Genomic DNA, 21,473 nt, shown 5'->3' with positions numbered 1-21,473 from the left:
GCTAGATTATCGATTTTATATTTGTATAGTTTATTTTACTTTAAAATTAAATCTGTGAACTCATTTTTGTGTAATTGTCTACGCCATGTGGTGTATAGAATAACAAATTTGATGAATTATATATACAGATGATCGAAAGCGTAGCATGCAGTACAGATTATTGCTCCTTTCCTCTTGACAGCATTTTAAAATCTATTCACATCCACAATAGCATAGGAAGTAAAAGGAAAGAAAAAAAAAAGTATCTATAGATAACAGTTTAAGATAGTTTATGCCAAAACAGATGAATAATGATGAAAGAACTAGAATTTGATCTCATCTTCGCCTTGAGCGTCACGCTTGATCCTTGTCAAGACCTTGCGCTGCTCTAATGACCTTAAAAGGCGCTCACTCAAGCTCTTGTCCAGTTGCTGAACAACACCTGTCAATGGATTAACAATTGTTTTGTTCACTTGGTCATTGTATGTTTCCTACAAACAATACATTCACGACATCAGGTTTTGAAAAAAAAAAAAAAAAAAAAAAAAAAAAGTCAAATATTAATAGCAGTAAGAGATGAATATGCATTTCCGCGGAAATCCCATAGTAATTTTACATACCACAATATCATGCTTCAGCTTTTCTGCTAATGCTTCCGCTTCCGCTTTGAACTCCCTCTCGGCTGCTTTCCACCTAACTTGCATATATCCTAGTCCTGCTAATGCTAATAATGTCCCACTAGTCAAATAAACCTCGGGTGGATATTGTTGTGCCAGTCCTAACCCAGCAAACAGCGCGGTGCCTTGTAGTCCCAAACCTTGCGCTAACGCAATCTGTCCTCGCATCTGAAGACGCTCCAATGCGCCAGGGCGACCAGCTTTGAGAGATCTCTCCACAGTACCGTATGCATTTCGATGTTTCCAGACAATATTACTGACCACGAACGCATCCTTGTCCTTGATTTCCTGCTGAGTATCATTCTGTGCGTGATTTAACAATTGACGCACATTGGCTAGATCATGTAAAACTGCTGTGCTACCAATAGGTCGAGTATGTTCTAGTTTGATTTCAAGTGTCTCAATTTCCTGGAAGATTGTTCTGAAAGCCTCCTGTGAACTCTGGTGCAGACGTCCCAAAGCATATGCCATCTGGTATTTTTTTTTCAAAAAAAAAAAAAAAAAAAAAAAAAAAAAAATCAGTTACTCTGCATACTATTATAAGGTTTAGCACATGTTGAAATGAAGAATGCCTCTTCTTGATTTTTTTTTTTTTTTTTTTTTTTTTTTTTAAATAAAAAAAAAGTCTCCTTACGCGATGCTCCGTTTCTGCAAAAGCACCAACAGTCCATAACTCATGCATTCGTTCTGCAATCTCTCCACTCCTTGCAAACAACATCCAAAAGGGCACTTCAGATTTAAAAAATTGGTCCAATACGCGCCTCATCTGCCCCACATCTTTATCAATCTCGCCACCCGTGACTTGCGCCATCATCCTCTCTTGCTCTGCAGACTCGATTCGCTTGATCTCCTGTGTAGCTAATTCTGAGAGCTTGTCTACTTTAGAAAAAGTTTCTAAACGCCTCTGGAGTCGGTTTTCCATATTCTCAACACCTGCAACAACAAGGTCGCGGCACCTTGTCAAAAGAGCCGCACGTCGGTGGTGATCGCTCTGAAGTTCAGCCCCTTCCACAAGCAACGTTTCTGCTACAACCCTTTGAAGCGTACCAACAGCCTCCAGGTAGCGGTTTTCGGACTGTGTACGAGGGATCAACTCAACGATAGGGGGAATAGGATCTGGATTGGAGATACGTAAGATCTTAGCGACAGTAGTTGTCTGATGATTATAATGTTGAATATTGCTATATCCGCCGACAGTTGATTTCACCGCGTGTGCAAGGTTCGCTTTGATGTTCGATAACGTTAAAGCTTCTGAAGAAGTGTCCAGCAAGTTCATGTCGGCAACGATGAGGATCTGTGATTTGTGACGATACCGATTCAAAAAGTGCTGTTCACGCTCCAAAGAAAGTTGACGTTGGGCATCCGTCCTAAGTAAGATCAAGTCGCTACTGAATACAATATCGTCCATCATCAAGCCATCCAAATCCAGGCCTATGGCGTGATCGAGGGGGAGAAAAAAGGTCATATTTAAATTCTGCTGCAGTTTGCGTGACAGGAAGCTAATCTCTTGACTTTGTCTATCCACTTCATCTTCTTACCTGGGACCTCAACAATTTCGCTTCCATCCCTGTCGGTTAAACCCTCGAGCCAACTAATAGGAGCCAGTTCCACGTTTTCTGATCCATCCTCAATGAGCTGATATTTTGTACCGTAGCGAATACGATGAATTTTTCCTGTCTCCTTGGCTGATCGCCGAATGCCCTGTTCACTCGGAAGTAGTAGATCTATGATCGACTCCTGCCCACTGGATTCACCGACAACTAAAACCAAGAAGCAAGATGGGGAAGTTGGCTTTTCAGTACTCACATAGCAACTGGATAGAAAAACATTTCCCGTTGGAACTTGACGTTAGTAGATCATTTGATTACCAGCAATGCGAAGACGCGTGACTCCCTGTTCGAGGTCCTCCATGGCTGCATGCATACGACGCGCCCAGTATTGTGCTTCCTGGTCGTCAAAGGGCATGGCATCTAATTTCTCAGAAGGAGCATCCTGAACTTGATAGAGCATATCCATTGAAGTCATCAGACGGGTCTTCTGTTGCTCAAATGATTTATGGTTGGTATTGTAGTCCGTACTCGCAGCTACGTGAATATCTTTGGATAGCGGTGTGTCGGTATCGTCGGGTAGATTATCACTTTTACTGTCAGCTTGAGCTGCTGCATTAGTAGCGCGTGTTGCATGTAATGAATGAATTCGTGCTCGGGAAGCCGATACGACCGTGGATCGCAAGGATTTGCCCAGCAAAGATGATGACCTAGGAACATTGGCAACTGTTGCCCTCACGCATCGCAACATCATGACGGAGGACGATCAATGTGTCAAAGACTCTGTTTTAATATTGAGAATATAGTGGAACTATCATAAGTCGAGCTATTTTCGTTCCAATTAAGAAAAGCAGTCTGTGGCTTTGATTCATAACTCATCCATAAATTGCCTCGCCCCATTGAGCATTCGGTCGCGCCTTGTCATAGAACGTAATAAAGAATGGACCAATCTCTTTAATGACATCCGATGATTGAACGGAACGCTTATGTTTCTGGTATGCTAGGCGCGAGCACTCACGATTGATCACGCAGGCTCCAAAACATGCAGTCATGGCTGCTTTCTCTGCAGAGGCTGCTGGATGTGTTTGATTAGTGGAATCTTTTGAATAAGTAAGAGCCCAGCCTAAGGATGTAGCCAAAAGGCCCGTCAGAATATCGCCTTGCCCTCCAGAGCGCTTCAGTCCACCTTCGTTTGAAACCGCATGGACTAGAACAGTTGATGGTTTGCAATGAATTTATTAAAATCAACACAAAACGTCGGGGCAATTACACACCAGTATATCTATACGTGCCTACCTGATTTGCCGTCAGATATCGCGTCTACTGATCCCTTTTGAATAATGATAACCCCACCAAACGCCTTTGAAAGCTTCAGGACCGCTGGCTCTTGCAAGTCCTGATCTTCGGCATCGATGTCCTATGTAATAGACACTTTAAATCAGCACCTTACTCTAGATACCTACCAGCTACACAACACCCGCTATTATTTATAACTGCAACTACCTTAGCGCTACAAAGACGACCAAATTCAACAATATTAGGCGTCAGCACTGCCTTGGTGTACCCTTGCACTAAGTCTGGTTCATTCTGGACTAGGAAGAGGCCATCCTAAAAAATTATTGTCACAAATGATCGCGACATTAATATACTAATATGTATGATTAATCTTTTCTCTTCTCTTCTTTTTAAGACACTTACTGCATCAATGACAATTGGCATATCAAGTTCTTTAGCCTTCTCGATGGCATGTTTTGCGCACTGAAGCATCTTCTTATCACGCGAAAGACCTGGTCCAACGACCAACACATGTAGTCGCTTCAAGAGTGTGCCAATATCATCAAACGTTTGCGCCCAAATGTCTCTAATCTTTTTTTCATCCATGCCAGCAAGATCAGATGTGGCTCGGATTTTGATGTACGGATGGACAATAAAATCAGGAGTGTATGATTTGATTGCTGTAGCCGCATCCTCATCACAAATGATATGACAGAGGTCAGCTCCCTAAAAAGAGTAATGAATAAATGGTTGCTCATTTTAGTTAAGTGATAAATCTCTTTATATCCTCTCAATGAGCCTATCTTGGACTTACAAGCCTTAAAGCAGCCATGCCACTAAAGTATGGAGCTCCAGTGTAGCTAGTCAGACGAGAAGTGACCATCAATTGTAGCAAATTTCATTAATATTCAGCTCAAAATATCAAAAAAATAAAATAAAATAAGTTTCTTTGTCGCATACTCGGCTGATCCTCCAATGATCCCAATACGTCCTGTGTAAGAAAAATAAGAATTTTGTCAAGATATAGCATATATTTATTACATTATTGCACTCATGTCAATATACTCTGCAGTGTGAATGTTCTCCTACCTCCCTGGCCTTTGTGAAGGTTCGCAGTGAGTGGGGGAATAAGCTTTCGGTAATCTGCATAGGTAGGCATGGTAGCGGCCTCCTGTTGTCGCTCACTAAGCGAAGTCATATTTCTGTTATGTATCCTCGAAGTAATGAACTGGGGGGAGTAGACAAGAGCAAAGCGATGAGAGGTGAGATGGAGAGGACAAGCTGAACTGAGGCTGAATGATGGATGCTTGCGTGTTATGAACAAGAATTGGCGAAGAAGCATTGTTATGATTTTTTTTTTTTATCACTATGTAGTAATATTAGTTTCCTAGCCAATGAGAGCTCAATATGTACACGCAAAGCAAGCAATCACGTCTATTCTTTAACAATTTTGTCTCTGGAGTGCTTAGGCTTAGAGTCGACATGTTACCCTGCTTTTACACTAATAAAGATTGGAACCTCTCCAGTGGAGGTAATCACAGAGGCAACCAAGAGCAAACATCTTAGGCAAAAGTTCGGGATGCATAGTTACGTGCATACAGCAAAATGTATTAAAAAAAATACTATATGTAAAGCAATCAATCATTCTCGTATTATCGATCGACGATAACAGGAACTAGCATAGGCGGGATACAATTCTACAAAGCATGTGGAATATGCAACATGCACTGTCGCTATGAATCTTCTACACTGACCATCGTCACATCCTTATCCTCAGTCGTAGGATCCTTAGGCATGGTCGTAATATAAACCTTCCTCTCTGGGTTATGCTCTGTTGCTGGTATTGTTTTGACATTTGTCACCACTCCCTGCTTAACATCTTCTGGTCCCTCGACAGCCCACTTTTGGAACGCAGATGTCAGTTCAGTCTCATCTGAGCCATGCTCCTCAAGGGTGGATTTCAGCCAAGTTTGCATCTTCTGTGATCGCTGTGCCCTGTTCTTGGCCAATTTTTCCATGCTCACTTTACGGCCTTTGCGCTGGAAAAAATCTTCGGTCGTGTTTACAAAGAAAATCTTGTATGTATTTATACAAATCTTTACTTCCAACCCACTGTGGGTGACGATATCCTGTTGTGGTTCTTCCGGGATGTTGGAGGGTAGATTTCTTTTCAAGAACGTTGGGAAACTGGATGGGAGCACACCTTCTGTTGGTGTCAGCAGCACATAGCTATCAATATAGTATCCCCATTTCTCCTCCGATGAAATCGCAGTGTCCAACGTATAATCATTCTTGCTTAGTAACTGAATGGTCATTGACAGTTCATCCTTGGCCTAGTTAAACGATCGATCCAAATAAGGGGAAATGTGTTAAAATAATGCTCAAATGGATAATTATTTGTTAGGTAGGGATGAAAACGTACGTATTCAATCTTGTAAAGATTCTCATCGCCAACAACTGCATCTGCTTGCATGCGATATATGATTTGCTGCCTCCTACTGTTCTTTTCATGCTGACGATCCTTGACGAACATAGCGATAAGTTCATTGCATCGTTGATCAGTTACAATTACGTGAACCTAGAAAATTAATTATTTTTGAAGATACACTGAATCAATATTTGACACTGCGATAAGATACATCACCCAATGAAAACTCGTTCATAACTTGCTCCCACTTACATTCTTGAGCAAAGCTGCAATGACCTTGTCCAGTGTAAACACAATATAGGCTTTGGTCGCAAAGATATGACGAGCCTGCTCTTCGAATGCTATTTGCTCCAGCTCTCCATCAAAGACCTTATGGATCAATCCTAGGAGTTTGATGTAGCTATCGCCAGATTCACCCATATCCGGCTCGGCAGTCTCAGGATCCTGCAAGCCAAGATCAATAGCTGCAGGATTGATCATCTTGCGCTCCGAAGCAGTTTTGCTCAATTCAGAAGCCGCAAGTTTAATAGTCTCCAGTCGAATATACACAAGCTGATATAGGCGGAAGAAGCAGTAATAGTACTGGTTACCGAAAAAGTTATGCGCCATACGCTTCGTTTCATCGGAGGCAGGGTTAGTTCCCAAGCTGGTAGGCTTGACATCATAGTTCCCAACTTGGATCCACGTGTTGTTGGTATTGGGAGACGAAGTGCGTGCCTGGTCTTTATCAGCCGATACTGGTACTCTAGGACCAGTAACGGCAATGGAATCATCCTTAGGCTCCACTTTCACCTGTGCATCTCCCTGTTTCGACACATGTCGATCTTTATCTATTGAGGTTGATTCATCATCTCCTCCTCCTCCCATTATAACATCGACTTCATTCATGAATTGACTATCCAAGCAGAAAAACTGAGGTACAAATTCCTTGATAAAACTCTCCATCTTCTCTCTATCACTGTTGACATATGAATTTTGGCGATCAAGGAAGGATAGGATAAGATTGTTGGTGTCGCGGAAGAGGGAGGGGTCTTTGAAATCATACTGGAACTGGTAGCGTGGACGAACTGAGGGAACAAGGCGTCTGTCAATCTGTTCCCGACGAAGGGCCTCAATTTCTGCGACAAGAGCCTTGGATGTAATATACTTTTTGTCTGTCGCCTTGAACGTAAAGCCTTGATGATCCAATGCTTTATAAAAGTTTCTAGAATCAACCTCGCGCCAGACTTTGTTCCAATCGCGCTAGACATCAAAAGTCGCAATCCATGTCAACCAACTGTACTGGAATGGATCCTTTTTGAATAACTTTGTGATGTACAAAAAGTCTTACCTGCGATTTCTTCCATTCCTCGTCCTTCTGTTTCAATCGTTTGAGAACGACAGGCACCGCAATGGCGGGATTGTTATGGAGGGCATCAATAACTTCAGCGCCACGGGAACCGCGCTCATCGTCATAAATCTTTTTGATAATACGCTTATATATAGTTTTAGAGGACCCTCCAAGACCTTCAGGGAGTTTGAACCGGGCCCGCTCGTCTAATGACATGCTCTGGATTTGCTTGGCAATGGGCTCCAAAAGAGCAATCGTATGCAGATTGGCCTCAATGTTCATATCAAATTCATAACGCTCCTCCTCGCACTTATGCAAAGCCTCCTCGAACTGATTCTTCTTGTGAGGCATGAATCCTTCGCCTTCCCCAGACCAGTTAGGATGAGAGGCCCAGACATCGTTCAATACCTCCCAGCACATTTCATCGCGACCCGTGCAAGGCAACATGGTCTCCTAAAAACACCTCATATCAAATACGAATAAATATCAGGAAAACGCCAAAGGAAAACGCCAAAGGAAAACAAAAAAAAAGAAAAAAAAAAAAAAGCCATCAAGAGCATGTGACACGCTCGCTTACACTCTTTGGCAATAGACGATAGCTCTCGCCATATCTTCGGCAAGTGTTGAGGTCAACTTTTTCTCGATACGCTGCGACATTTTCGATAACTTCGTCTTTGCCATCCCATCCAACGAACGCCTTAAACCACTCCATAAGATCCTTGTTCGGAGCTAGGAAAGTTTCCACCTTTTCGACCAGCAGCTTGCGATCCAAAATATCTTGACTAAAGAGATTAAGCAGCTTGAGAAACTCGTTGTAAGTTTGCTTATTTCCCAAGAATCGTTTAACACGGTCAAAAAAGGCAAGCTCTTCAACACTAGCAGGGTTCTTGGTTACAACGGAGGCCTGTGTGGCTGAGATAGGCGGTGAAATACCGCCGCTCTCAGGATGATTATGCTTAATACGCTTCTTGTTGGAACCGGCAACGCCATCGGGTAAAGGTCGGTCGTTTGTGCCAGTGGGTGGTCTTTTTTTCTTTCCCGCACCCTGCATAACGGGATTGGGAGGAGGTTGACTGCCTTTCTTTGCATACATATCGCTGGGCGAAGGGCTAGGGAAATCACCGACTGTTCGACAGAGATGATGTGGAATAAACCACAAAAGAAAAAAGAAAAAAGGGCGCATTTTAATAATCAAAAAATAAATGGATGAAATTTAAAAAAAAAAAAAAAAAAAAAAAAAAGGCTTCCATATGCATCACAAAAGCCTTTCAAAATAAAAATGACTTGCATTAACATACCAGCCATGCCATTACTGAGTGTACTGAGGACTGGCATTGAACGAGGAGCTGGCGCAGGTGTCGAGGGTTGAGGCATCATTTCATCGAAAAGTTCAGGATTGGGTGGGTTGCCATTCTCTGGCAAAAACTGCTTAAATTCATCCAGTAGATCAGGTGCATTCTTAAATAACTGAGTGACGTGGGCGTACACCTGGAGTATTAAGAAAGAGTATCAGAATTAAGTATATAGTGAACCTCCATACCATCTCCCCAAATACTGCTAGGCACAAATATGTTTTGTGAAGACTTACATCAGTGATTGGCTTCATCTCTTTCTGATATGCCTGCAACAACTCCAGAAATTGCTTATATGTTTCAGGATCATTCACAAATCGGTTCTAATATTAATAAGAACAATCTGGCAAAGTTAGCGCCTTCTTCATGATGCTGTGATACTCAAGCGATGTCAACAGATCATGATCTTGTCGGTACCTTGATTTTGTGGACATAGTTGATTGCATGGTTAAACTCTACAGGAGTTTTCTTGCTACTGGTGCCGCCTTGTGCCCCAGATGGAGCCATAGCTTGCGACGAGGACTGTGACATATACCCAGGAGAATTGACTGGGGGAAGCTGAATTTGTGAAATAGATGGGATTGAGTTTTGGTATCCACTTCCCTGCTGCATATGATATGAAGACTGGTTGTAATGCTGCGGCGCAGGAGGAGGAAGCCTATCTGAAATTACTATAGGTGCTCCCATCTGCGTCGTTGTATGTCCAGAAGGTGTAGTAACTCTAATCATGTTCGCCTCGTTTGCATTGCTGAGACACTCGATACGGTAGCCTGGAGGAAGAAATGTATTGAAACCAGAGATGAGAGTTGGATGGCCTTTGAACAGCGTTGAAACGCGCTCAATAACTCCTGGCGTATCGATACTATTTTAAGGACAAGCCATGAAAAGATGTGGTGATTAGTGACTTGCTCTTCTTTAGGTCCCATTAATTTTGCAAAAAGCTCAAAAGCCACATGAAGTAGGAGCATTTTCTCTTCACATCCAAAGTTGGCAAAAAATTGTAACCATGATCCTGGTGAGCTAGTTTCCGTGACATGATAGCTCATCACACTTACTTTTGGCTCTTAAAGTCCTTCATGATATCCAAGAAAAGATTATATACATCTGGTTGATCCTGAAATTGTACTTTAACTTGATCTAAATATGACAGTGCATCTCTAACGTTGAGGGGACGGTAGCTGCTAGAAGGCGGAGGTGCAGAAGTTGGCCCACCACCAGGAGCTGGAGGGGTCTGCTGAGCAGGAGGAGCGCTAGATCCAGGTCCAGGTCCGGGTCCGGGTGCGTTGACTGGTGGTGGTTGGTTAATTGAGGATGATACGTGCGGTCCTGGGTGTGGACCATGTGGCGACTGCACAGGGTGTGGGGATGGCGCCATATGATTGGGCTGAGGAGACGATGCCATATGTTGGTGATGGCCATCCTGCGCTCTGTGGCTTGGCGGAGGACCATGAGACGATGGTGGCATGATAGCCGAAGGGTGTGGATTGCTTCCATGTACGCTGCTTAAAGACGGACTGGTTGGGGGACGGGAAGAGGGCAAAGATGGGCCGGATCTTGGTGGTGGCCCGCCAACCATCGACATGGGGGGTGGCGGCAAGACAGGTCCACCCTGGCTTGAAGGGTGTTGGTCAGGTCCTTGAGGACCGCCAACAACAGGTGGAAGATGATGAGGATATGGGGAACCAGAAGGATGAGGCGGCATGGATCCTGACGGTGATCTAAATTATACGAAATTTAATAAAAACCTCATTAATTGCATGATCACTCCATGACTTTTCATGGAATCATGGAGCACAAGCTCAGGTAATAATAAAAAATGTGCATGTGACAACTAAGAAATGTATGAGCACTTACGAGTACCCTTGTTGAGGTCCAGGGCCCCGAGCCCACTGAGGTTTTTCCTCGGATGGAGGTGGGGGAGCAGGCATCTAGGTGCTCACAATGAAGGTAGGTTTTCTGGAAATTAAAAATGCTATTTAGGCGGCAGTCGCTGTGTCCAGAGTTATCTTTCTTTGAGCTAGTAATGCAGCAACAAGTAAACAAACGCGAAGGAAGAAAGATTTCGCCTTGATAGACCAAAAGGAAAGAGGAATAAAGAGGAGAGGAAAACTGAATAGAGGCTGTGACTGAACAGCAAGTGTGATGTAGATGGGATTAATGGTTGGTAGACGAATCGAAGGACGAAGAGGATAAGGGACAGAGTGAAGTTGAACGCGAGAAACGATTCTTTTGCAGCTGTGTGTGACTGACTTGTTCACTTGGTGGCTTGAGCAATGATTGGCACAATTGGACAGGGATGTTTCAAACTCTGGCCCTTAAGATAGAGCAAAATGATTATGATGCCCTGACAAATTACAATCCATTCTCACAATTTGGTGGCAATATTTTGATTATCACAGATGTCTATAAACAATATGAAAAGACACACAGCGTGCAATAAAATATTTTGGATTCTTTCTACATTACTATACATAAAACTATGCTAATTTTTCTATTTGCTTATTTTTGGTTATGATATCTGTCTCTTTTCGTGCGATAGCACTAGATTTCTGAAAGGGAATATTGAAGCCACTCATAAGTAGCCTTGCGTCCATGTTTGTGAATGCGGTTGTATTAAATGTAATGTCGAATCCAGTCATCCTTGGATACATATCAAAATTGTTCTCGATCTCCGGGAATAGTGACAATGCTGAGGATGGGAAACCCATTCCGATGTTTCCCGTGCCGTCCCCAGATCCTTCTGGTAAGCCAGGCCATTCCTTCATCTTAGGTAGCACAACCTCGACTAGCTTATCCAAAAACTGATACATTTTATCACCCTTCAAAGTCACTTTGCATCCAATAGGCATTCCTAATGTACATATTAGAACCTTAGACAATTAGGTCTCTTGCCATCAATCAAGACGTCGCTAGATTAATAATATATTGGATTTTTCACTTTTACCTTTGCGTAATTTCCAATTATGGACACCAGTTTTTGCAAAAATGATCTCAGGCGTCTCTCCTGTGATAGATTGAATTGCCATGATACCACTTAATAGATTGTATTTACTTGTGATCGCTTCCTTCATCATACAGTGGACATCAATTTTAATCAATTCGGGAATTTCAGTTGGTGATGAGGGTCGTGGTGCAGGCTTGAGGTGACGCTTTCCCTTGAGTTCAATTTTGACCCCTTCGGGAATTTGTTTTTTCATCTTGTGATGGTGACGGTATGATGCGATCATAATATCTTCTTGAAGCGATGTAGTAAAATGCTCCCGAAGTCGGCTCAGGCCAGTGGTATATATTGAAGACTGAGGGACAATTTTGTTTTCTGAATCATTGTTGTCATTGGTTTTCTTTTTAAGATCATTGCTCCGTGTATGAGTACTTGTTGTTGACTTTGCACGAAGTTGCGCTTGTAATGCAGGAAAAGTCTGATAAATGGGCGATGTCCTTGGTAGTAGACCAAGATTCAATGTTCGCAAAGAAAAAGTTTTGTTATGAAATGACATCTTTTGAGATTGAGGAAGATGCTTGCTCACACGACAGGATTATGAGGCGAGAGATCAGTTCAAAACAAAGTTCAACAAAACAAATTGGTGGCTGTTGAAAAACGGAGAGTGATCACCACGTGGCCCGTGAGCAAAGTTAACGCTCCGAACAAGAGAAGGTCTATATAAAAAAGAATGCATTCGACAAGGGTCCATTCACATTCTGCCTGTCTTTCCTTCACGTTAATTCTCCTTTAAAACTATGAAGCTCTATACATCAATTACAAGAGCCGCTCTTACTCTATGTCTCTTTCCTTGGGTTGCATTCCCGATGCAGCTGTCATTTCGAAAGCTACCCAAACACGGCCATACTCAGAATACACACACAGCATGCACCACCAAGAATTTAACTCCATACACTATGCCCTGGGTCAACGAGCTAGAAGCAATCTACAACTCGTTCGGCCGAGCTAGAAATGACTCTGCATGCCCTACTAAGATCCCGAAATGGAACTGTGAGCCATATAAACTTTCAGAACAAGATTTAGTCAAACCAACAGACGTCTGGCGTCTTCGACCACATGTAAGAGGCCCTGGATCTAAACCATGTATAACAGACATTGGGAGACGAGCTGAAATGCCGAGCTGAGCGACTACCTTTTGAATACAATCAATCTAGGATATTAAAGCTGTGATCTCGATTGGAGATAGTATTACTGCTGGTTTCGCCATGATATCTGGTAAAACGTCAATTTAATTCGAGTGTAACCATTCCCGATGAACACAGGGAGATTCATTCAGCTCAAACTGTTCTTGCCAAATAGGTCGCCCTCCATTTGCCACAGTTCTTGAGTTTCGTGGCAAAGTTTTCTCAGGCGGGGGTGATAGTGGTGAATACACAGTAGCAAATTTCCTCAAGACCTATACAAAGGAAGTGAAAGGCAGCCCTTCAGGATTTACTCTCCCCTTAGGCAAGTTTAGTATTTCACTTATCTGTAAAGCTTGATACATAGATGTGTGGTTTTGATGGGAACCGTTGTTAATTTTCTTCCCTTTCGGATGTTAGCATTCGGCAAAGGTCTCAACACAGCGGTGAGTGATAAAGTGAAAGCATATTTATGCCAAGAGACGCGCGTGATTCACCCCTATCATATTTTGCTATTTTTTTCTCACATGAATGGCCTCTTCAAATTGATAGGTAAGCGGAGCGATCGCTCAGACCCTTTCATCGCAGATTGATCACCTGAAACGAATGTTCAGCTTTGGGGGTATGTATCACAAGTACAGAGATGAATGGAAGTTGGCTACGGTCTTTATTGGTGCAAACAACCTTTGTGCTGCATGTGGGCCTGGTGAAACAGTCCCTGAGATTGCAGATCCGGAGGAATATGGCGCAGCCCTCAAATCTGCATTGCAGGGGCTTCGAGATTCAGTTGGACCAACATTCGTTAACCTGGTGGGCATCTTTGACGTCAGCCTGGTTTATGATCTCTCGCGCGGTTACTCCTACTGTGAACTGCTTTTTGACAAACTGCCACTCCCTATCTGTGGCTGCGCCACAGGTGATGAGGCCCTCCGACAGAGTAAGTGTTATACAACACATAGAGGCGAAGTATATTCTAAGATCTTCATAAATGTTCTAAGCCTCTAACATGAAGCATCTTCTTTCTGTCGCTTTAGGGGCAGGTGATTTAGCTAAACGATACAATGAGGTTATGAAAAGAATTGCCCGAGAAATCAATGAGGAGAGTAAAAGCGAAAGAAAGTTTGGGGTGGCCTATCAACCAGGGTTGACAGAATTTAAAGATGGCTCATCCGCTTATGGACAAGGGTATCTGAGTGGCCTAGATTGGTATGTGAGCAGTGTGAAAAAATCTCTATGAAGGCTGACCCAAGATCACAACCTCACGTCTAGCTTCCTACTTGATTTATAGCTTTCATCCAAACAAATGTGCGAACCAGCTGATGGCCATCTCGGTATGGAACAATATGTTTTCGAGTAATGAGAACAAAGACACACCGATGGATCCTAGAAACCTTGAAATTTATTGCCCAGGGCCGACTGACTACCTTCAATGAATATTGCCCGTAAAACTATGTTTCACCTCTGGTATACTATGTATACTGCTTTTGGTGTAAGGAAAAGGGTTTTGCATTGAGCGTGGGATATTTAGCTCTTCTTGCCAAAGTTGGCGATATAAGGATTACATCTGTCAATACAATTCGGAATATTCAAAATATTTATCAACTGTGATCAACTGTGATGCATATGATAGGTCGACCCCAAAAAAAAAAAAAAAAAAAAAAAAAAAGTACATGTATTTTGTGATGAGAAGCCTTGAAGTTTACGATTCCAATATCCCAAGATGGTAGGAGGGGAAGGAAGTCGTTGCTCCGGCGAGCAAGTTTTTTTTATTTTTATTTTTTATTTTTTATTTTTAAATCGAGCCTCTGTATTGCTCAGGAAGTGGAAAGGATAGAAAAAACCCTATTCGCAAAGAAGTAGGATAGTCATTACACGGGAATATACAGTTGGTCATGGTGAAGTAAAGCATTTTAGGGTGCTTGCCTTTAACGGAAACGATCGTGCTTTAATTTGGAGCCAAATGGTCAAATTCTAGTAAGAGCAAGTATATACAATACATAAAGGTGTACAGAAATACAAGGAGCCCCTCTTTTTGACACTATTTGACTCAGGATTCAGATACACAGAAAGCACCAGTAGTTTTTGCCTTTGAGGAGTTTGTACCATGAAATACAGCTGGAAGAGAGAATTCGGGAGGGCTCAGTAAGAAGACTCTTAATGCTTCACAGATTAACGCAGAAAAAAAAAAAAGTCAAATTGCCATTACAAAATATATAATAATAAAGCCAGTTAAAACATTTTGATGCATTTACTTAAGGAGATAAAAGGTATAAAAGGATTACGATCTGCACTGTTGCTTTGTAGCATCTTTTTCTTTTTCTTTTTCATAACCACAGCGTGCTATTTCACGTCTATAAGATTTGTTTGATATATATTATAATATCTAGTGGCTAGTATAATAATGAGTGCCACACACGAGACGGCTACACCAACACATGCAGATGATACCATTGCTACAATTGATCAGTCTCAAACAGTAATCACATCCAATCCTTTACCGGCAATGCCACTACCGTTGACAGAGGCTGCAAATCTAGCCCCAAATGAGTTCAGCGAATCCTCTTCGTCGTCGGTACAGCCCAAGGAAAAGGCATCAAGAGCGATGCTTCAAGATGGTGGTCTTCGTGCATGGTTTGTCGTCTTTGGGTCCTTTCTTGTCCACTCTTTTGCGTTCGCGCCAACAGAGTACATTTTTGGCATCTTTGAGCATCATTATCAGATCTTATTCCCTGATACATCAATATCATCCATTGCATTCGTGGGCACAACCGGCTCTGCCGTGACCTATCTGGCAGGATTTTTCGCTGGCATTGTCGCAGATCGATTTGGCTTCAGAATCACAGTCATAGTAGGCACATTACTGATGACGATCTCTCTTATCCTGGCATCGTTTTCGAACCAGGTATGTCTAATGCGAGGAGTTCCAGACCAGTTTCAAAAATTTACGAGACTCTTTCCAAAACTTATTCTCCTTTATAATGCTATTAAAAACGCGACTCCTGCTTAGGTTTGGCAATTATATATCACTCAAGGTGTGCTGTTTGGGATCGGGTCAGCGCTGGCATACTACCCTGCCATAGCTGTACCATCGCACTATTTTACCAAGCGACGAGGCCTTGCTACAGGCATTGCAGTCTCTGGTGTCGGCGCCGGCGGCTTGATCCTTGCGCCATTAACCCATAAACTTATAGAAAAAGTTGGTATCTTTTGGTCATTGCGAATCCTTGGGCTGCTATGTTTTATTGTCTGGTAAGGCATAGCTATCAAAGTTGGATATATTCGATAAAAATTTACAAATGAAACTGATATAATATATTTTTCCTCTTTCTTTTCGTTAACAGTGGCGTCTCGAGCATCTTTATCGTGGAAAGCAAGGTCCACATTGAGGTTGACCGCCTCACGCCCAAGCCATCTGGCTGTGAAAAGGATACAGAGCTAGAGATGGGAAGCGTAGCTAAAGAGAAGCCATCTTTCTTTGATGCGGTAAAGGTATTTAAGGACATGCAATTTTTGTCACTGTCCATGGCGGAATTGACAGCATCGTTCGCATTCCTAGTTCCCTTATATTTCATGCAAAGTAAGTCTCTTTAAGAAATCCAGGGCAGAAACCTATCCACTTCCGATATTGTAGTGAGCCCCTTGCTTGGTAATAACGCGCGACTTGTTATTTTCATATTAGCCTATGCAGTATTTATCGGTATTCCCGCTGAAAAAGGCGCCTTAATATTAGGGCTGTCTAATGGAGCATCTTTTGCCGGCAGGATTTTACTTGGCCTCATATCCGATTATTTCTCAAATGCCAAAGTCTTGCTCCTTTGCTCATGGTGTACTGCCTTCTCGGTCTTGGTTCTATGGACTCTCTCCAAATCATTTGGCATATTGATGTTAATGGGACTCATGTTTGGCTTCTTCGCTGGCGGGTATGTCTCGTTGGTTCCAGTAGCAGTGGCACAGTCATTTGGAACTAAACAGATGGCATCCACTATTGGATTAATGTATGCAACAGGTGGTCTAGGCATGCTTGGAGGCGCACCATTGGCAGGATTCTTACTAGATATCACTAAGCCCAATATTTCATATCTTCCTGTAACTTTAATGTCAGGCGCGACCATGACCCTTGGTGCGCTATGCGTCACAATGTGGTTCTATCTTGACTGGAGAGCGCACCGTATGCGACGCGTTATGACTGCAGACACGCTCTAAAACGATAATAAAAATTGCTACAGACTTGGCGTGACTTTTCTTGCGCATGTGCCGTTAGTTGTGTCCCTTCGAGGCAACATCTCAACATCTTTTCTTTTTTTATATACTCCTTTTTATCCTTCTCTCTCTCAGCAATCTTACTCCCTTTCCATCACTCGACTTGTAACATCATGACTGAAGATGGTGCAAGCAACAGTAGGATTATCATTATTTTTTTTCTTGCAAAATAACTGGCCAATAGAAACAGCTGGGTAAAAGTTGAAGTTTAGATGTCAAGTTAATGAACAGGGAATTCAAAATACGGCGTCATTAGATGAGCTCTTGTTAGCAGCATGCAAGGAGGATAATCTCGAGATTCTGGACAAAGTTCTTTCGTCTGACCCCTCCACATTTGACATCAATTTTACAGACGGATTAGGCAACACTCCACTCCATTACGCGTACGTGTCAGTATCTATGAGAACTTGTATTTACGACAACCTACAGGATGCTGACTGACACTACTACCATGCGTTTACCATGATAGGGCGCGCAATGCCTCGATAGAATGTTTAGAAGTCCTACTCTACTTTGATGGGATCAAGGTAAATATCCAAGACCGCCTTGAGGGCGACACATCTCTCCACAAGGCCGCTGCCTACCGGGACCCTACTCTCGCTTTACATATGGTCGTTCTTTTAGTCAAACATGGTGCTTCACTCAATGGTAAACGAAAATGTTATTGGGTATCAAAGTATTAAAGAGGTCTTCATACTTGAGTATGTGAGCTATGAAGTTAGTGAAGAAAATGTTTATTGATACAGTTTTCTTCTTCTTGCCATTTAGTTCTAAATAAGCTCAAGCAGAAACCTGTCGACATCGCCCCTAGTGATACCCATGGTGAAGTTAAAGAGTATTTAGAGCGTGCTGCTCTTAGTGCACAAGTTGTAAGGAACATTCAGATACTGTTTTTCTTTTATGAATGCTACTATTACTGTCTGTAAGTATTTAACATCAATGCACTATATATTTGCGCTATTCGCCTGTATAGGACCTGAGAGACATTGCAAACGACGATGACGAGGATTCTGATGGTGTTCCTAGCGATGATGAGTAGAGATAATCAAATAAAGAATTAAAAAAAAGGATGTATTATTTCCCCATGTAATTGAACATACACGTAACTGACCGAATGTATACGTCACCCGTCCAGCCTGTGGCCACGTCTGCTTTGTAAAAAGAAGCGAAAGTGCGGTTGCATGCAAACAATTTTGACCTTTTTTTCCTTCCTTTTTTTTCATCAGACTAAACCACTCATTTCCAACAAGTATTCAGGCATAATTGATATCTGCCACCAACGCATTCTTCTGAACAATAACTCACCACTATGGTAAAGAGAATGATGCAAGACCGAATCATTTCAGAGAATTCTTTTTTTGCTGGATTACATTTATAAGACTACTAAACTCCGTTCTTTTCTTTGAGAATAGGGTAACAAACAATCACATCCACCAAATGGCAACGGCCAGAAGAAGGACGTATGTAGAAAATAGAAAATAACTGTATTATTTTTCTGGAAGCGCATGAAGTTCAGCATTGAATTCCCTCACTAATATCTCTATTTGTATCTATTTGTTCATTACTTCATAGGATAAAGAGCCCAAGAAGAAGTGGGAGCCCCCACTGCCAACCCGCGTTGGGAAGAAGAAGATGAGGAAAGGCCCTGATGCTTCATCAAAGCTGCCTGCTGGTATGGCTCTGCTCAAAATATTTTGCTGATAGATGTTTAAATGTGAACAACAAGTGAGTGAGTATGCTTTTACGTGAATTGTCTTTTTTTGACAAATGCTTTGTTTGGCTTGATTCAAATCGCTAGTATTCCCTACAACGCGCTGCCGCCTGAAGATGCTCAAGATGGAGCGTATCAAGGACTACCTACTGATGGAGGAAGAATTCGTAGTGAATCAGGAAAGACTAAAGCCTCAGGAAGAAAAAACACAGGAGGAAAGATCCAAGGTGGATGATCTCCGAGGCACACCTATGAGTGTTGGTACGCTTGAGGAAATCATTGACGATGATCACGCTATCATTTCGACCAGTAATGGACCTGAATATTATGTCAGCATTTTGTCGTTTGTGGATAAAGATTTGCTTGAGCCCGGATGCTCGATTCTACTGCATCACAAGGTATGGTGTGCATTGAAACTGCTGATAGGTATTTTAATATACCGGAAAGCCATAGGAGTTGCTCAAAGTGCCTTACTATAATACTTTTTCATTATCATTACCTCTTCAGACGATGTCGGTTATTGGTGTTCTTCAAGATGATGCTGACCCTATGGTCAGTGTCATGAAATTGGAGAAGGCGCCTACAGAGTCATATGCAGATATTGGTGGTTTGGAAGCGCAGATTCAGGAGATCAAGGAAGCTGTCGAGCTGCCCTTGACCCACCCTGAGTTGTATGAGGATATGGGAGTCAAGCCTCCTAAGGGTGTTATCCTATATGGTGTACCAGGAACAGGCAAAACATTGCTTGCGAAAGCTGTTGCCAACCAGACATCAGCTACATTCTTGCGTGTGGTTGGATCAGAGTTGATTCAAAAGTATCTCGGGGACGGTCCTAAGCTAGTGCGTGAGTTGTTCAGAGTTGCAGAAGAAAATGCTCCTTCGATTGTGTTTATCGATGAAATCGATGCCATTGGAACTAAAAGGTATAATCTACAGACTCGTATACATGGTCTGAAAACGGTTTTGAACGGAACAATCATGTTCTAGATATTTATATATTTACTCATTTGCGATTTTGTCTTTGTATCCTATCAAGATATGACTCCAACTCTGGAGGAGAGCGAGAAATTCAGAGAACAATGTTGGAGCTACTGAACCAGCTGGATGGATTCGATTCTCGAGGAGACGTCAAGGTCATCATGGCCACCAACCAAATCGAATCTTTGGACCCTGCACTCATTCGTCCAGGACGCATTGACCGTAAGATCGAATTCCCTATGCCAGATGTTAAGACCAAGCGTCGTATCTTCAACATCCACACTGGACGTATGCAGCTTGCTGATGACGTTGACCTTGAGGAGTTTGTTATGTCCAAAGACGAGCTCTCCGGAGCAGATATCAAGGCTGTTTGTACGGAAGCCGGTTTACTGGCTTTGCGAGAGCGTCGTATGAAGGTCAAAGCGGATGATTTTAAGAAGGCGAAAGAGAAAGTGTTGTATAGGAAGAATGAAGGCACACCTGAGGGACTGTACCTATAAAGTGAAGAAAAAGAGAGGGGGAAAAAAGCCAGATACACAGCGATAGCCAAGTAGCATTGATAAATAAGAATTTTGGCATTTTATTTTAATAATGATATTTTTACTGTGTACAGATATTTTTTATTTTTTACAGCCGAGCTTCTTCCTGAAAGATCCCCTTGGGTCCACGAGGATGAAAAAAAGGTGCGCATATGGCGCGATTTGCACGAACGTATTCGTCAAGCGCGGCTTGTTCTCTCTCGTTCATTTGCGGATATATGATTGTGCCTATGCCATTTGCACTCAAAACTACTGGCAAGGCCAGGCAAACATCATAACGCTTGCTGTAGACCGACAAGGGGAGAACAGCTTTCTTGTTTGAAGCAATTGTGTCAATGATCTCTGCAATAATGACTGCAATACCAAACGATGATGCAGTCTTATGCTCTATAATCTCATAGACCTTCGCCGCACTAGATTTTGCTACTTCGATTTGAGTGTTCAGTAGCTTGAATGCATTAAATGATGTCAATGGATATCCTCCAACAGTTGCCGTAGACCATAAGGCCACTTGTTTATCGCCGTGATCACCAATCACATTCGCGTGGATAGAGCTCTCTATGAAGCCACTCTCGTTCTCAGCATAACCTTCTTCCAGCTGCTGGTGGTGCTGAAGCGCTTTCTTGATTGCTGTTCGAAGTCGAGCTGTATCGAGGATCGTACCTGTCCCGATGACTTGATTTGGGGGTAGGCCTGATAATTTTTGAGCTAACGCTGTCATAAGGTTGACAGGATTAGTAACCATAATCATAATGGCTGTGGGCTTGATTGGGGAGATTTTTGTCAGAATGTCTTTGAGGATTAACTGGTTGTGGTACAGAAGGTTATCACGGCTTTCTCCAGGAGCCTGAGGATTTCCAGCAGCGACAACGATAATGTCAGCCTGACCACAGTCTTGTGGGGTCTTTGTGGTAGAGGAGAAGCGTGGGGTGTCTTGAGCGTAGGAGCAAGATGACAGGCTTGAAGAGCCTAAGAAGGAAGAAGCGTCCTCTAGGTCGAGGACTTGGCCATGCGCACGACTTGTGTTGATATCGTACAGCATCAACTCTGGTGCAACCTTGCGCATGATACAGGCGAAGGCAGTCGCTGTGCCAACTGCGCCTGTGCCAATGATGGCGACTTTTGTAGGAGAAAAGGCTAAGGTAGAGCCAGGGGTACTTTTTATCTTTGGAGCAGGAGTTGGCGTCTTCATAGCAGGAAGGAGAGGATAGAGGCAAAGGGTTCAAGTCGATCAAAACGCGCTCCATGTCCTACGCTTTTATACAAATGTAATTT

At 42.7% G+C, this 21,473-nt stretch overlaps 9 protein-coding genes across 9 annotated transcripts; 4 read left to right on the top strand and 5 right to left on the bottom strand.

The window, feature by feature from the left end:
- Positions 1-37: 37 nt before the first annotated feature.
- On the bottom strand, positions 38-3,008 carry BCR41DRAFT_425773 (hypothetical protein). Its single transcript, XM_022030622.1, has 5 exons — positions 2,525-3,008; positions 2,195-2,416; positions 1,291-2,087; positions 600-1,127; positions 38-470 (listed from the first exon to the last, which is right to left on the bottom strand). The coding sequence occupies exons 1-5, from the start codon at positions 2,955-2,957 to the stop codon at positions 303-305; spliced, it is 2,148 nt and encodes a 715-aa protein (XP_021876806.1). The 5' UTR covers positions 2,958-3,008; the 3' UTR covers positions 38-302.
- Positions 2,985-4,814, bottom strand: BCR41DRAFT_362351 (Ribokinase-like protein). The gene is made up of 7 exons (XM_022025718.1): positions 4,568-4,814; positions 4,439-4,469; positions 4,293-4,338; positions 3,902-4,204; positions 3,707-3,811; positions 3,500-3,620; positions 2,985-3,410 (listed from the first exon to the last, which is right to left on the bottom strand). Exons 1-7 carry the CDS (start codon positions 4,674-4,676, stop codon positions 3,079-3,081), a joined length of 1,047 nt encoding a protein of 348 aa, XP_021876805.1. The 5' UTR covers positions 4,677-4,814; the 3' UTR covers positions 2,985-3,078.
- Positions 4,815-5,060: 246 nt separating this feature from the next.
- Positions 5,061-10,782, bottom strand: BCR41DRAFT_341772 (hypothetical protein). The gene is made up of 10 exons (XM_022022260.1): positions 10,443-10,782; positions 9,644-10,306; positions 9,006-9,450; positions 8,825-8,911; positions 8,535-8,724; positions 7,814-8,361; positions 7,237-7,689; positions 6,159-7,148; positions 5,901-6,056; positions 5,061-5,811 (listed from the first exon to the last, which is right to left on the bottom strand). Exons 1-10 carry the CDS (start codon positions 10,514-10,516, stop codon positions 5,212-5,214), a joined length of 4,206 nt encoding a protein of 1,401 aa, XP_021876804.1. The 5' UTR covers positions 10,517-10,782; the 3' UTR covers positions 5,061-5,211.
- A 255-nt stretch (positions 10,783-11,037) lies between these two features.
- On the bottom strand, positions 11,038-12,138 carry BCR41DRAFT_328030 (ribosomal protein L5 domain-containing protein). The gene is made up of 2 exons (XM_022021686.1): positions 11,533-12,138; positions 11,038-11,439 (listed from the first exon to the last, which is right to left on the bottom strand). Exons 1-2 carry the CDS (start codon positions 12,083-12,085, stop codon positions 11,066-11,068), a joined length of 927 nt encoding a protein of 308 aa, XP_021876803.1. The 5' UTR covers positions 12,086-12,138; the 3' UTR covers positions 11,038-11,065.
- Positions 12,139-12,277: 139 nt separating this feature from the next.
- On the top strand, positions 12,278-14,291 carry BCR41DRAFT_362348 (hypothetical protein). The gene is made up of 7 exons (XM_022025717.1): positions 12,278-12,647; positions 12,744-12,804; positions 12,889-13,035; positions 13,131-13,156; positions 13,263-13,647; positions 13,745-13,916; positions 13,999-14,291. Exons 1-7 carry the CDS (start codon positions 12,327-12,329, stop codon positions 14,141-14,143), a joined length of 1,257 nt encoding a protein of 418 aa, XP_021876802.1. The 5' UTR covers positions 12,278-12,326; the 3' UTR covers positions 14,144-14,291.
- A 1,021-nt stretch (positions 14,292-15,312) lies between these two features.
- On the top strand, positions 15,313-16,913 carry BCR41DRAFT_312780 (major facilitator superfamily domain-containing protein; the record flags this gene model as incomplete). The annotated part of the gene is made up of 4 exons (XM_022021103.1): positions 15,313-15,612; positions 15,718-15,954; positions 16,119-16,287; positions 16,390-16,913. The coding sequence occupies 4 exons, from the start codon at positions 15,313-15,315 to the stop codon at positions 16,911-16,913; spliced, it is 1,230 nt and encodes a 409-aa protein (XP_021876801.1).
- A 106-nt stretch (positions 16,914-17,019) lies between these two features.
- On the top strand, positions 17,020-18,038 carry BCR41DRAFT_389831 (ankyrin). The gene is made up of 5 exons (XM_022028168.1): positions 17,020-17,108; positions 17,227-17,353; positions 17,440-17,618; positions 17,739-17,839; positions 17,944-18,038. The coding sequence occupies exons 1-5, from the start codon at positions 17,084-17,086 to the stop codon at positions 18,007-18,009; spliced, it is 498 nt and encodes a 165-aa protein (XP_021876800.1). The 5' UTR covers positions 17,020-17,083; the 3' UTR covers positions 18,010-18,038.
- A 516-nt stretch (positions 18,039-18,554) lies between these two features.
- Positions 18,555-20,159, top strand: BCR41DRAFT_312727 (26S proteasome subunit P45; the record flags this gene model as incomplete). The annotated part of the gene is made up of 4 exons (XM_022021101.1): positions 18,555-18,642; positions 18,769-19,079; positions 19,189-19,604; positions 19,718-20,159. Coding segments are annotated over 4 exons (1,257 nt in total), but the record flags the coding sequence as incomplete, so codon positions are not given.
- Positions 20,160-20,286: 127 nt separating this feature from the next.
- On the bottom strand, positions 20,287-21,411 carry BCR41DRAFT_341759 (hypothetical protein; the record flags this gene model as incomplete). Its single annotated transcript, XM_022022259.1, has 1 exon — positions 20,287-21,411. Exon 1 carries the CDS (start codon positions 21,388-21,390, stop codon positions 20,287-20,289), a length of 1,104 nt encoding a protein of 367 aa, XP_021876798.1. The 5' UTR covers positions 21,391-21,411.
- Between the last annotated feature and the right edge of the window lie 62 nt (positions 21,412-21,473).

Source organism: Lobosporangium transversale, assembly GCF_002105155.1.
Source record: "Lobosporangium transversale strain NRRL 3116 chromosome Unknown BCR41scaffold_54, whole genome shotgun sequence".
In the NCBI taxonomy this organism is placed as follows: Eukaryota; Fungi; Mortierellomycota; class Mortierellomycetes; order Mortierellales; family Mortierellaceae; genus Lobosporangium; species Lobosporangium transversale.
This window is presented reverse-complemented; position numbering and strand designations above follow the sequence as displayed.

Bases quoted from the DNA above. Each gene is read 5' to 3' on its own strand.
- BCR41DRAFT_425773 (XM_022030622.1), bottom strand. From the start codon at position 2,957: ATGATGTTGCGATGCGTGAGGGCAACAGTTGCCAATGTTCCTAGGTCA. The intron at 1,128-1,290 runs GTAAGGAGACTT...AAAAAATACCAG, and splicing joins TTGCAGAAACGGAGCATCGC to ATGGCATATGCTTTGGGACG. The intron at 471-599 runs GTATGTAAAATT...TATTGTTTGTAG, and splicing joins AGCTGAAGCATGATATTGTG to GAAACATACAATGACCAAGT.
- BCR41DRAFT_389831 (XM_022028168.1), top strand. From the start codon at position 17,084: ATGACTGAAGATGGTGCAAGCAACA. The intron at 17,109-17,226 runs GTAGGATTATCA...CGGCGTCATTAG, and splicing joins TGAAGATGGTGCAAGCAACA to ATGAGCTCTTGTTAGCAGCA. The intron at 17,619-17,738 runs GTAAACGAAAAT...CTTGCCATTTAG, and splicing joins ACATGGTGCTTCACTCAATG to TTCTAAATAAGCTCAAGCAG.
- BCR41DRAFT_362351 (XM_022025718.1), bottom strand. From the start codon at position 4,676: ATGACTTCGCTTAGTGAGCGACAACAGGAGGCCGCTACCATGCCTACC. The intron at 3,812-3,901 runs GTAAGTGTCTTA...ATAATTTTTTAG, and splicing joins TGCCAATTGTCATTGATGCA to GATGGCCTCTTCCTAGTCCA. The intron at 3,411-3,499 runs GTAGGCACGTAT...CAACTGTTCTAG, and splicing joins GATATCTGACGGCAAATCAG to TCCATGCGGTTTCAAACGAA.
- BCR41DRAFT_341772 (XM_022022260.1), bottom strand. From the start codon at position 10,516: ATGCCTGCTCCCCCACCTCCATCCGAGGAAAAACCTCAGTGGGCTCGG. The intron at 10,307-10,442 runs GTAAGTGCTCAT...CGTATAATTTAG, and splicing joins GGACCTCAACAAGGGTACTC to ATCACCGTCAGGATCCATGC. The intron at 6,057-6,158 runs GTAAGTGGGAGC...TTAATTTTCTAG, and splicing joins TTGCAGCTTTGCTCAAGAAT to GTTCACGTAATTGTAACTGA.
- BCR41DRAFT_328030 (XM_022021686.1), bottom strand. From the start codon at position 12,085: ATGTCATTTCATAACAAAACTTTTTCTTTGCGAACATTGAATCTTGGT. The intron at 11,440-11,532 runs GTAAAAGTGAAA...TATGTACATTAG, and splicing joins TAATTGGAAATTACGCAAAG to GAATGCCTATTGGATGCAAA.
- BCR41DRAFT_362348 (XM_022025717.1), top strand. From the start codon at position 12,327: ATGAAGCTCTATACATCAATTACAAGAGCCGCTCTTACTCTATGTCTC. The intron at 12,648-12,743 runs GTAAGAGGCCCT...CAATCAATCTAG, and splicing joins TCTGGCGTCTTCGACCACAT to GATATTAAAGCTGTGATCTC. The intron at 13,648-13,744 runs GTAAGTGTTATA...CTGTCGCTTTAG, and splicing joins TGATGAGGCCCTCCGACAGA to GGGCAGGTGATTTAGCTAAA.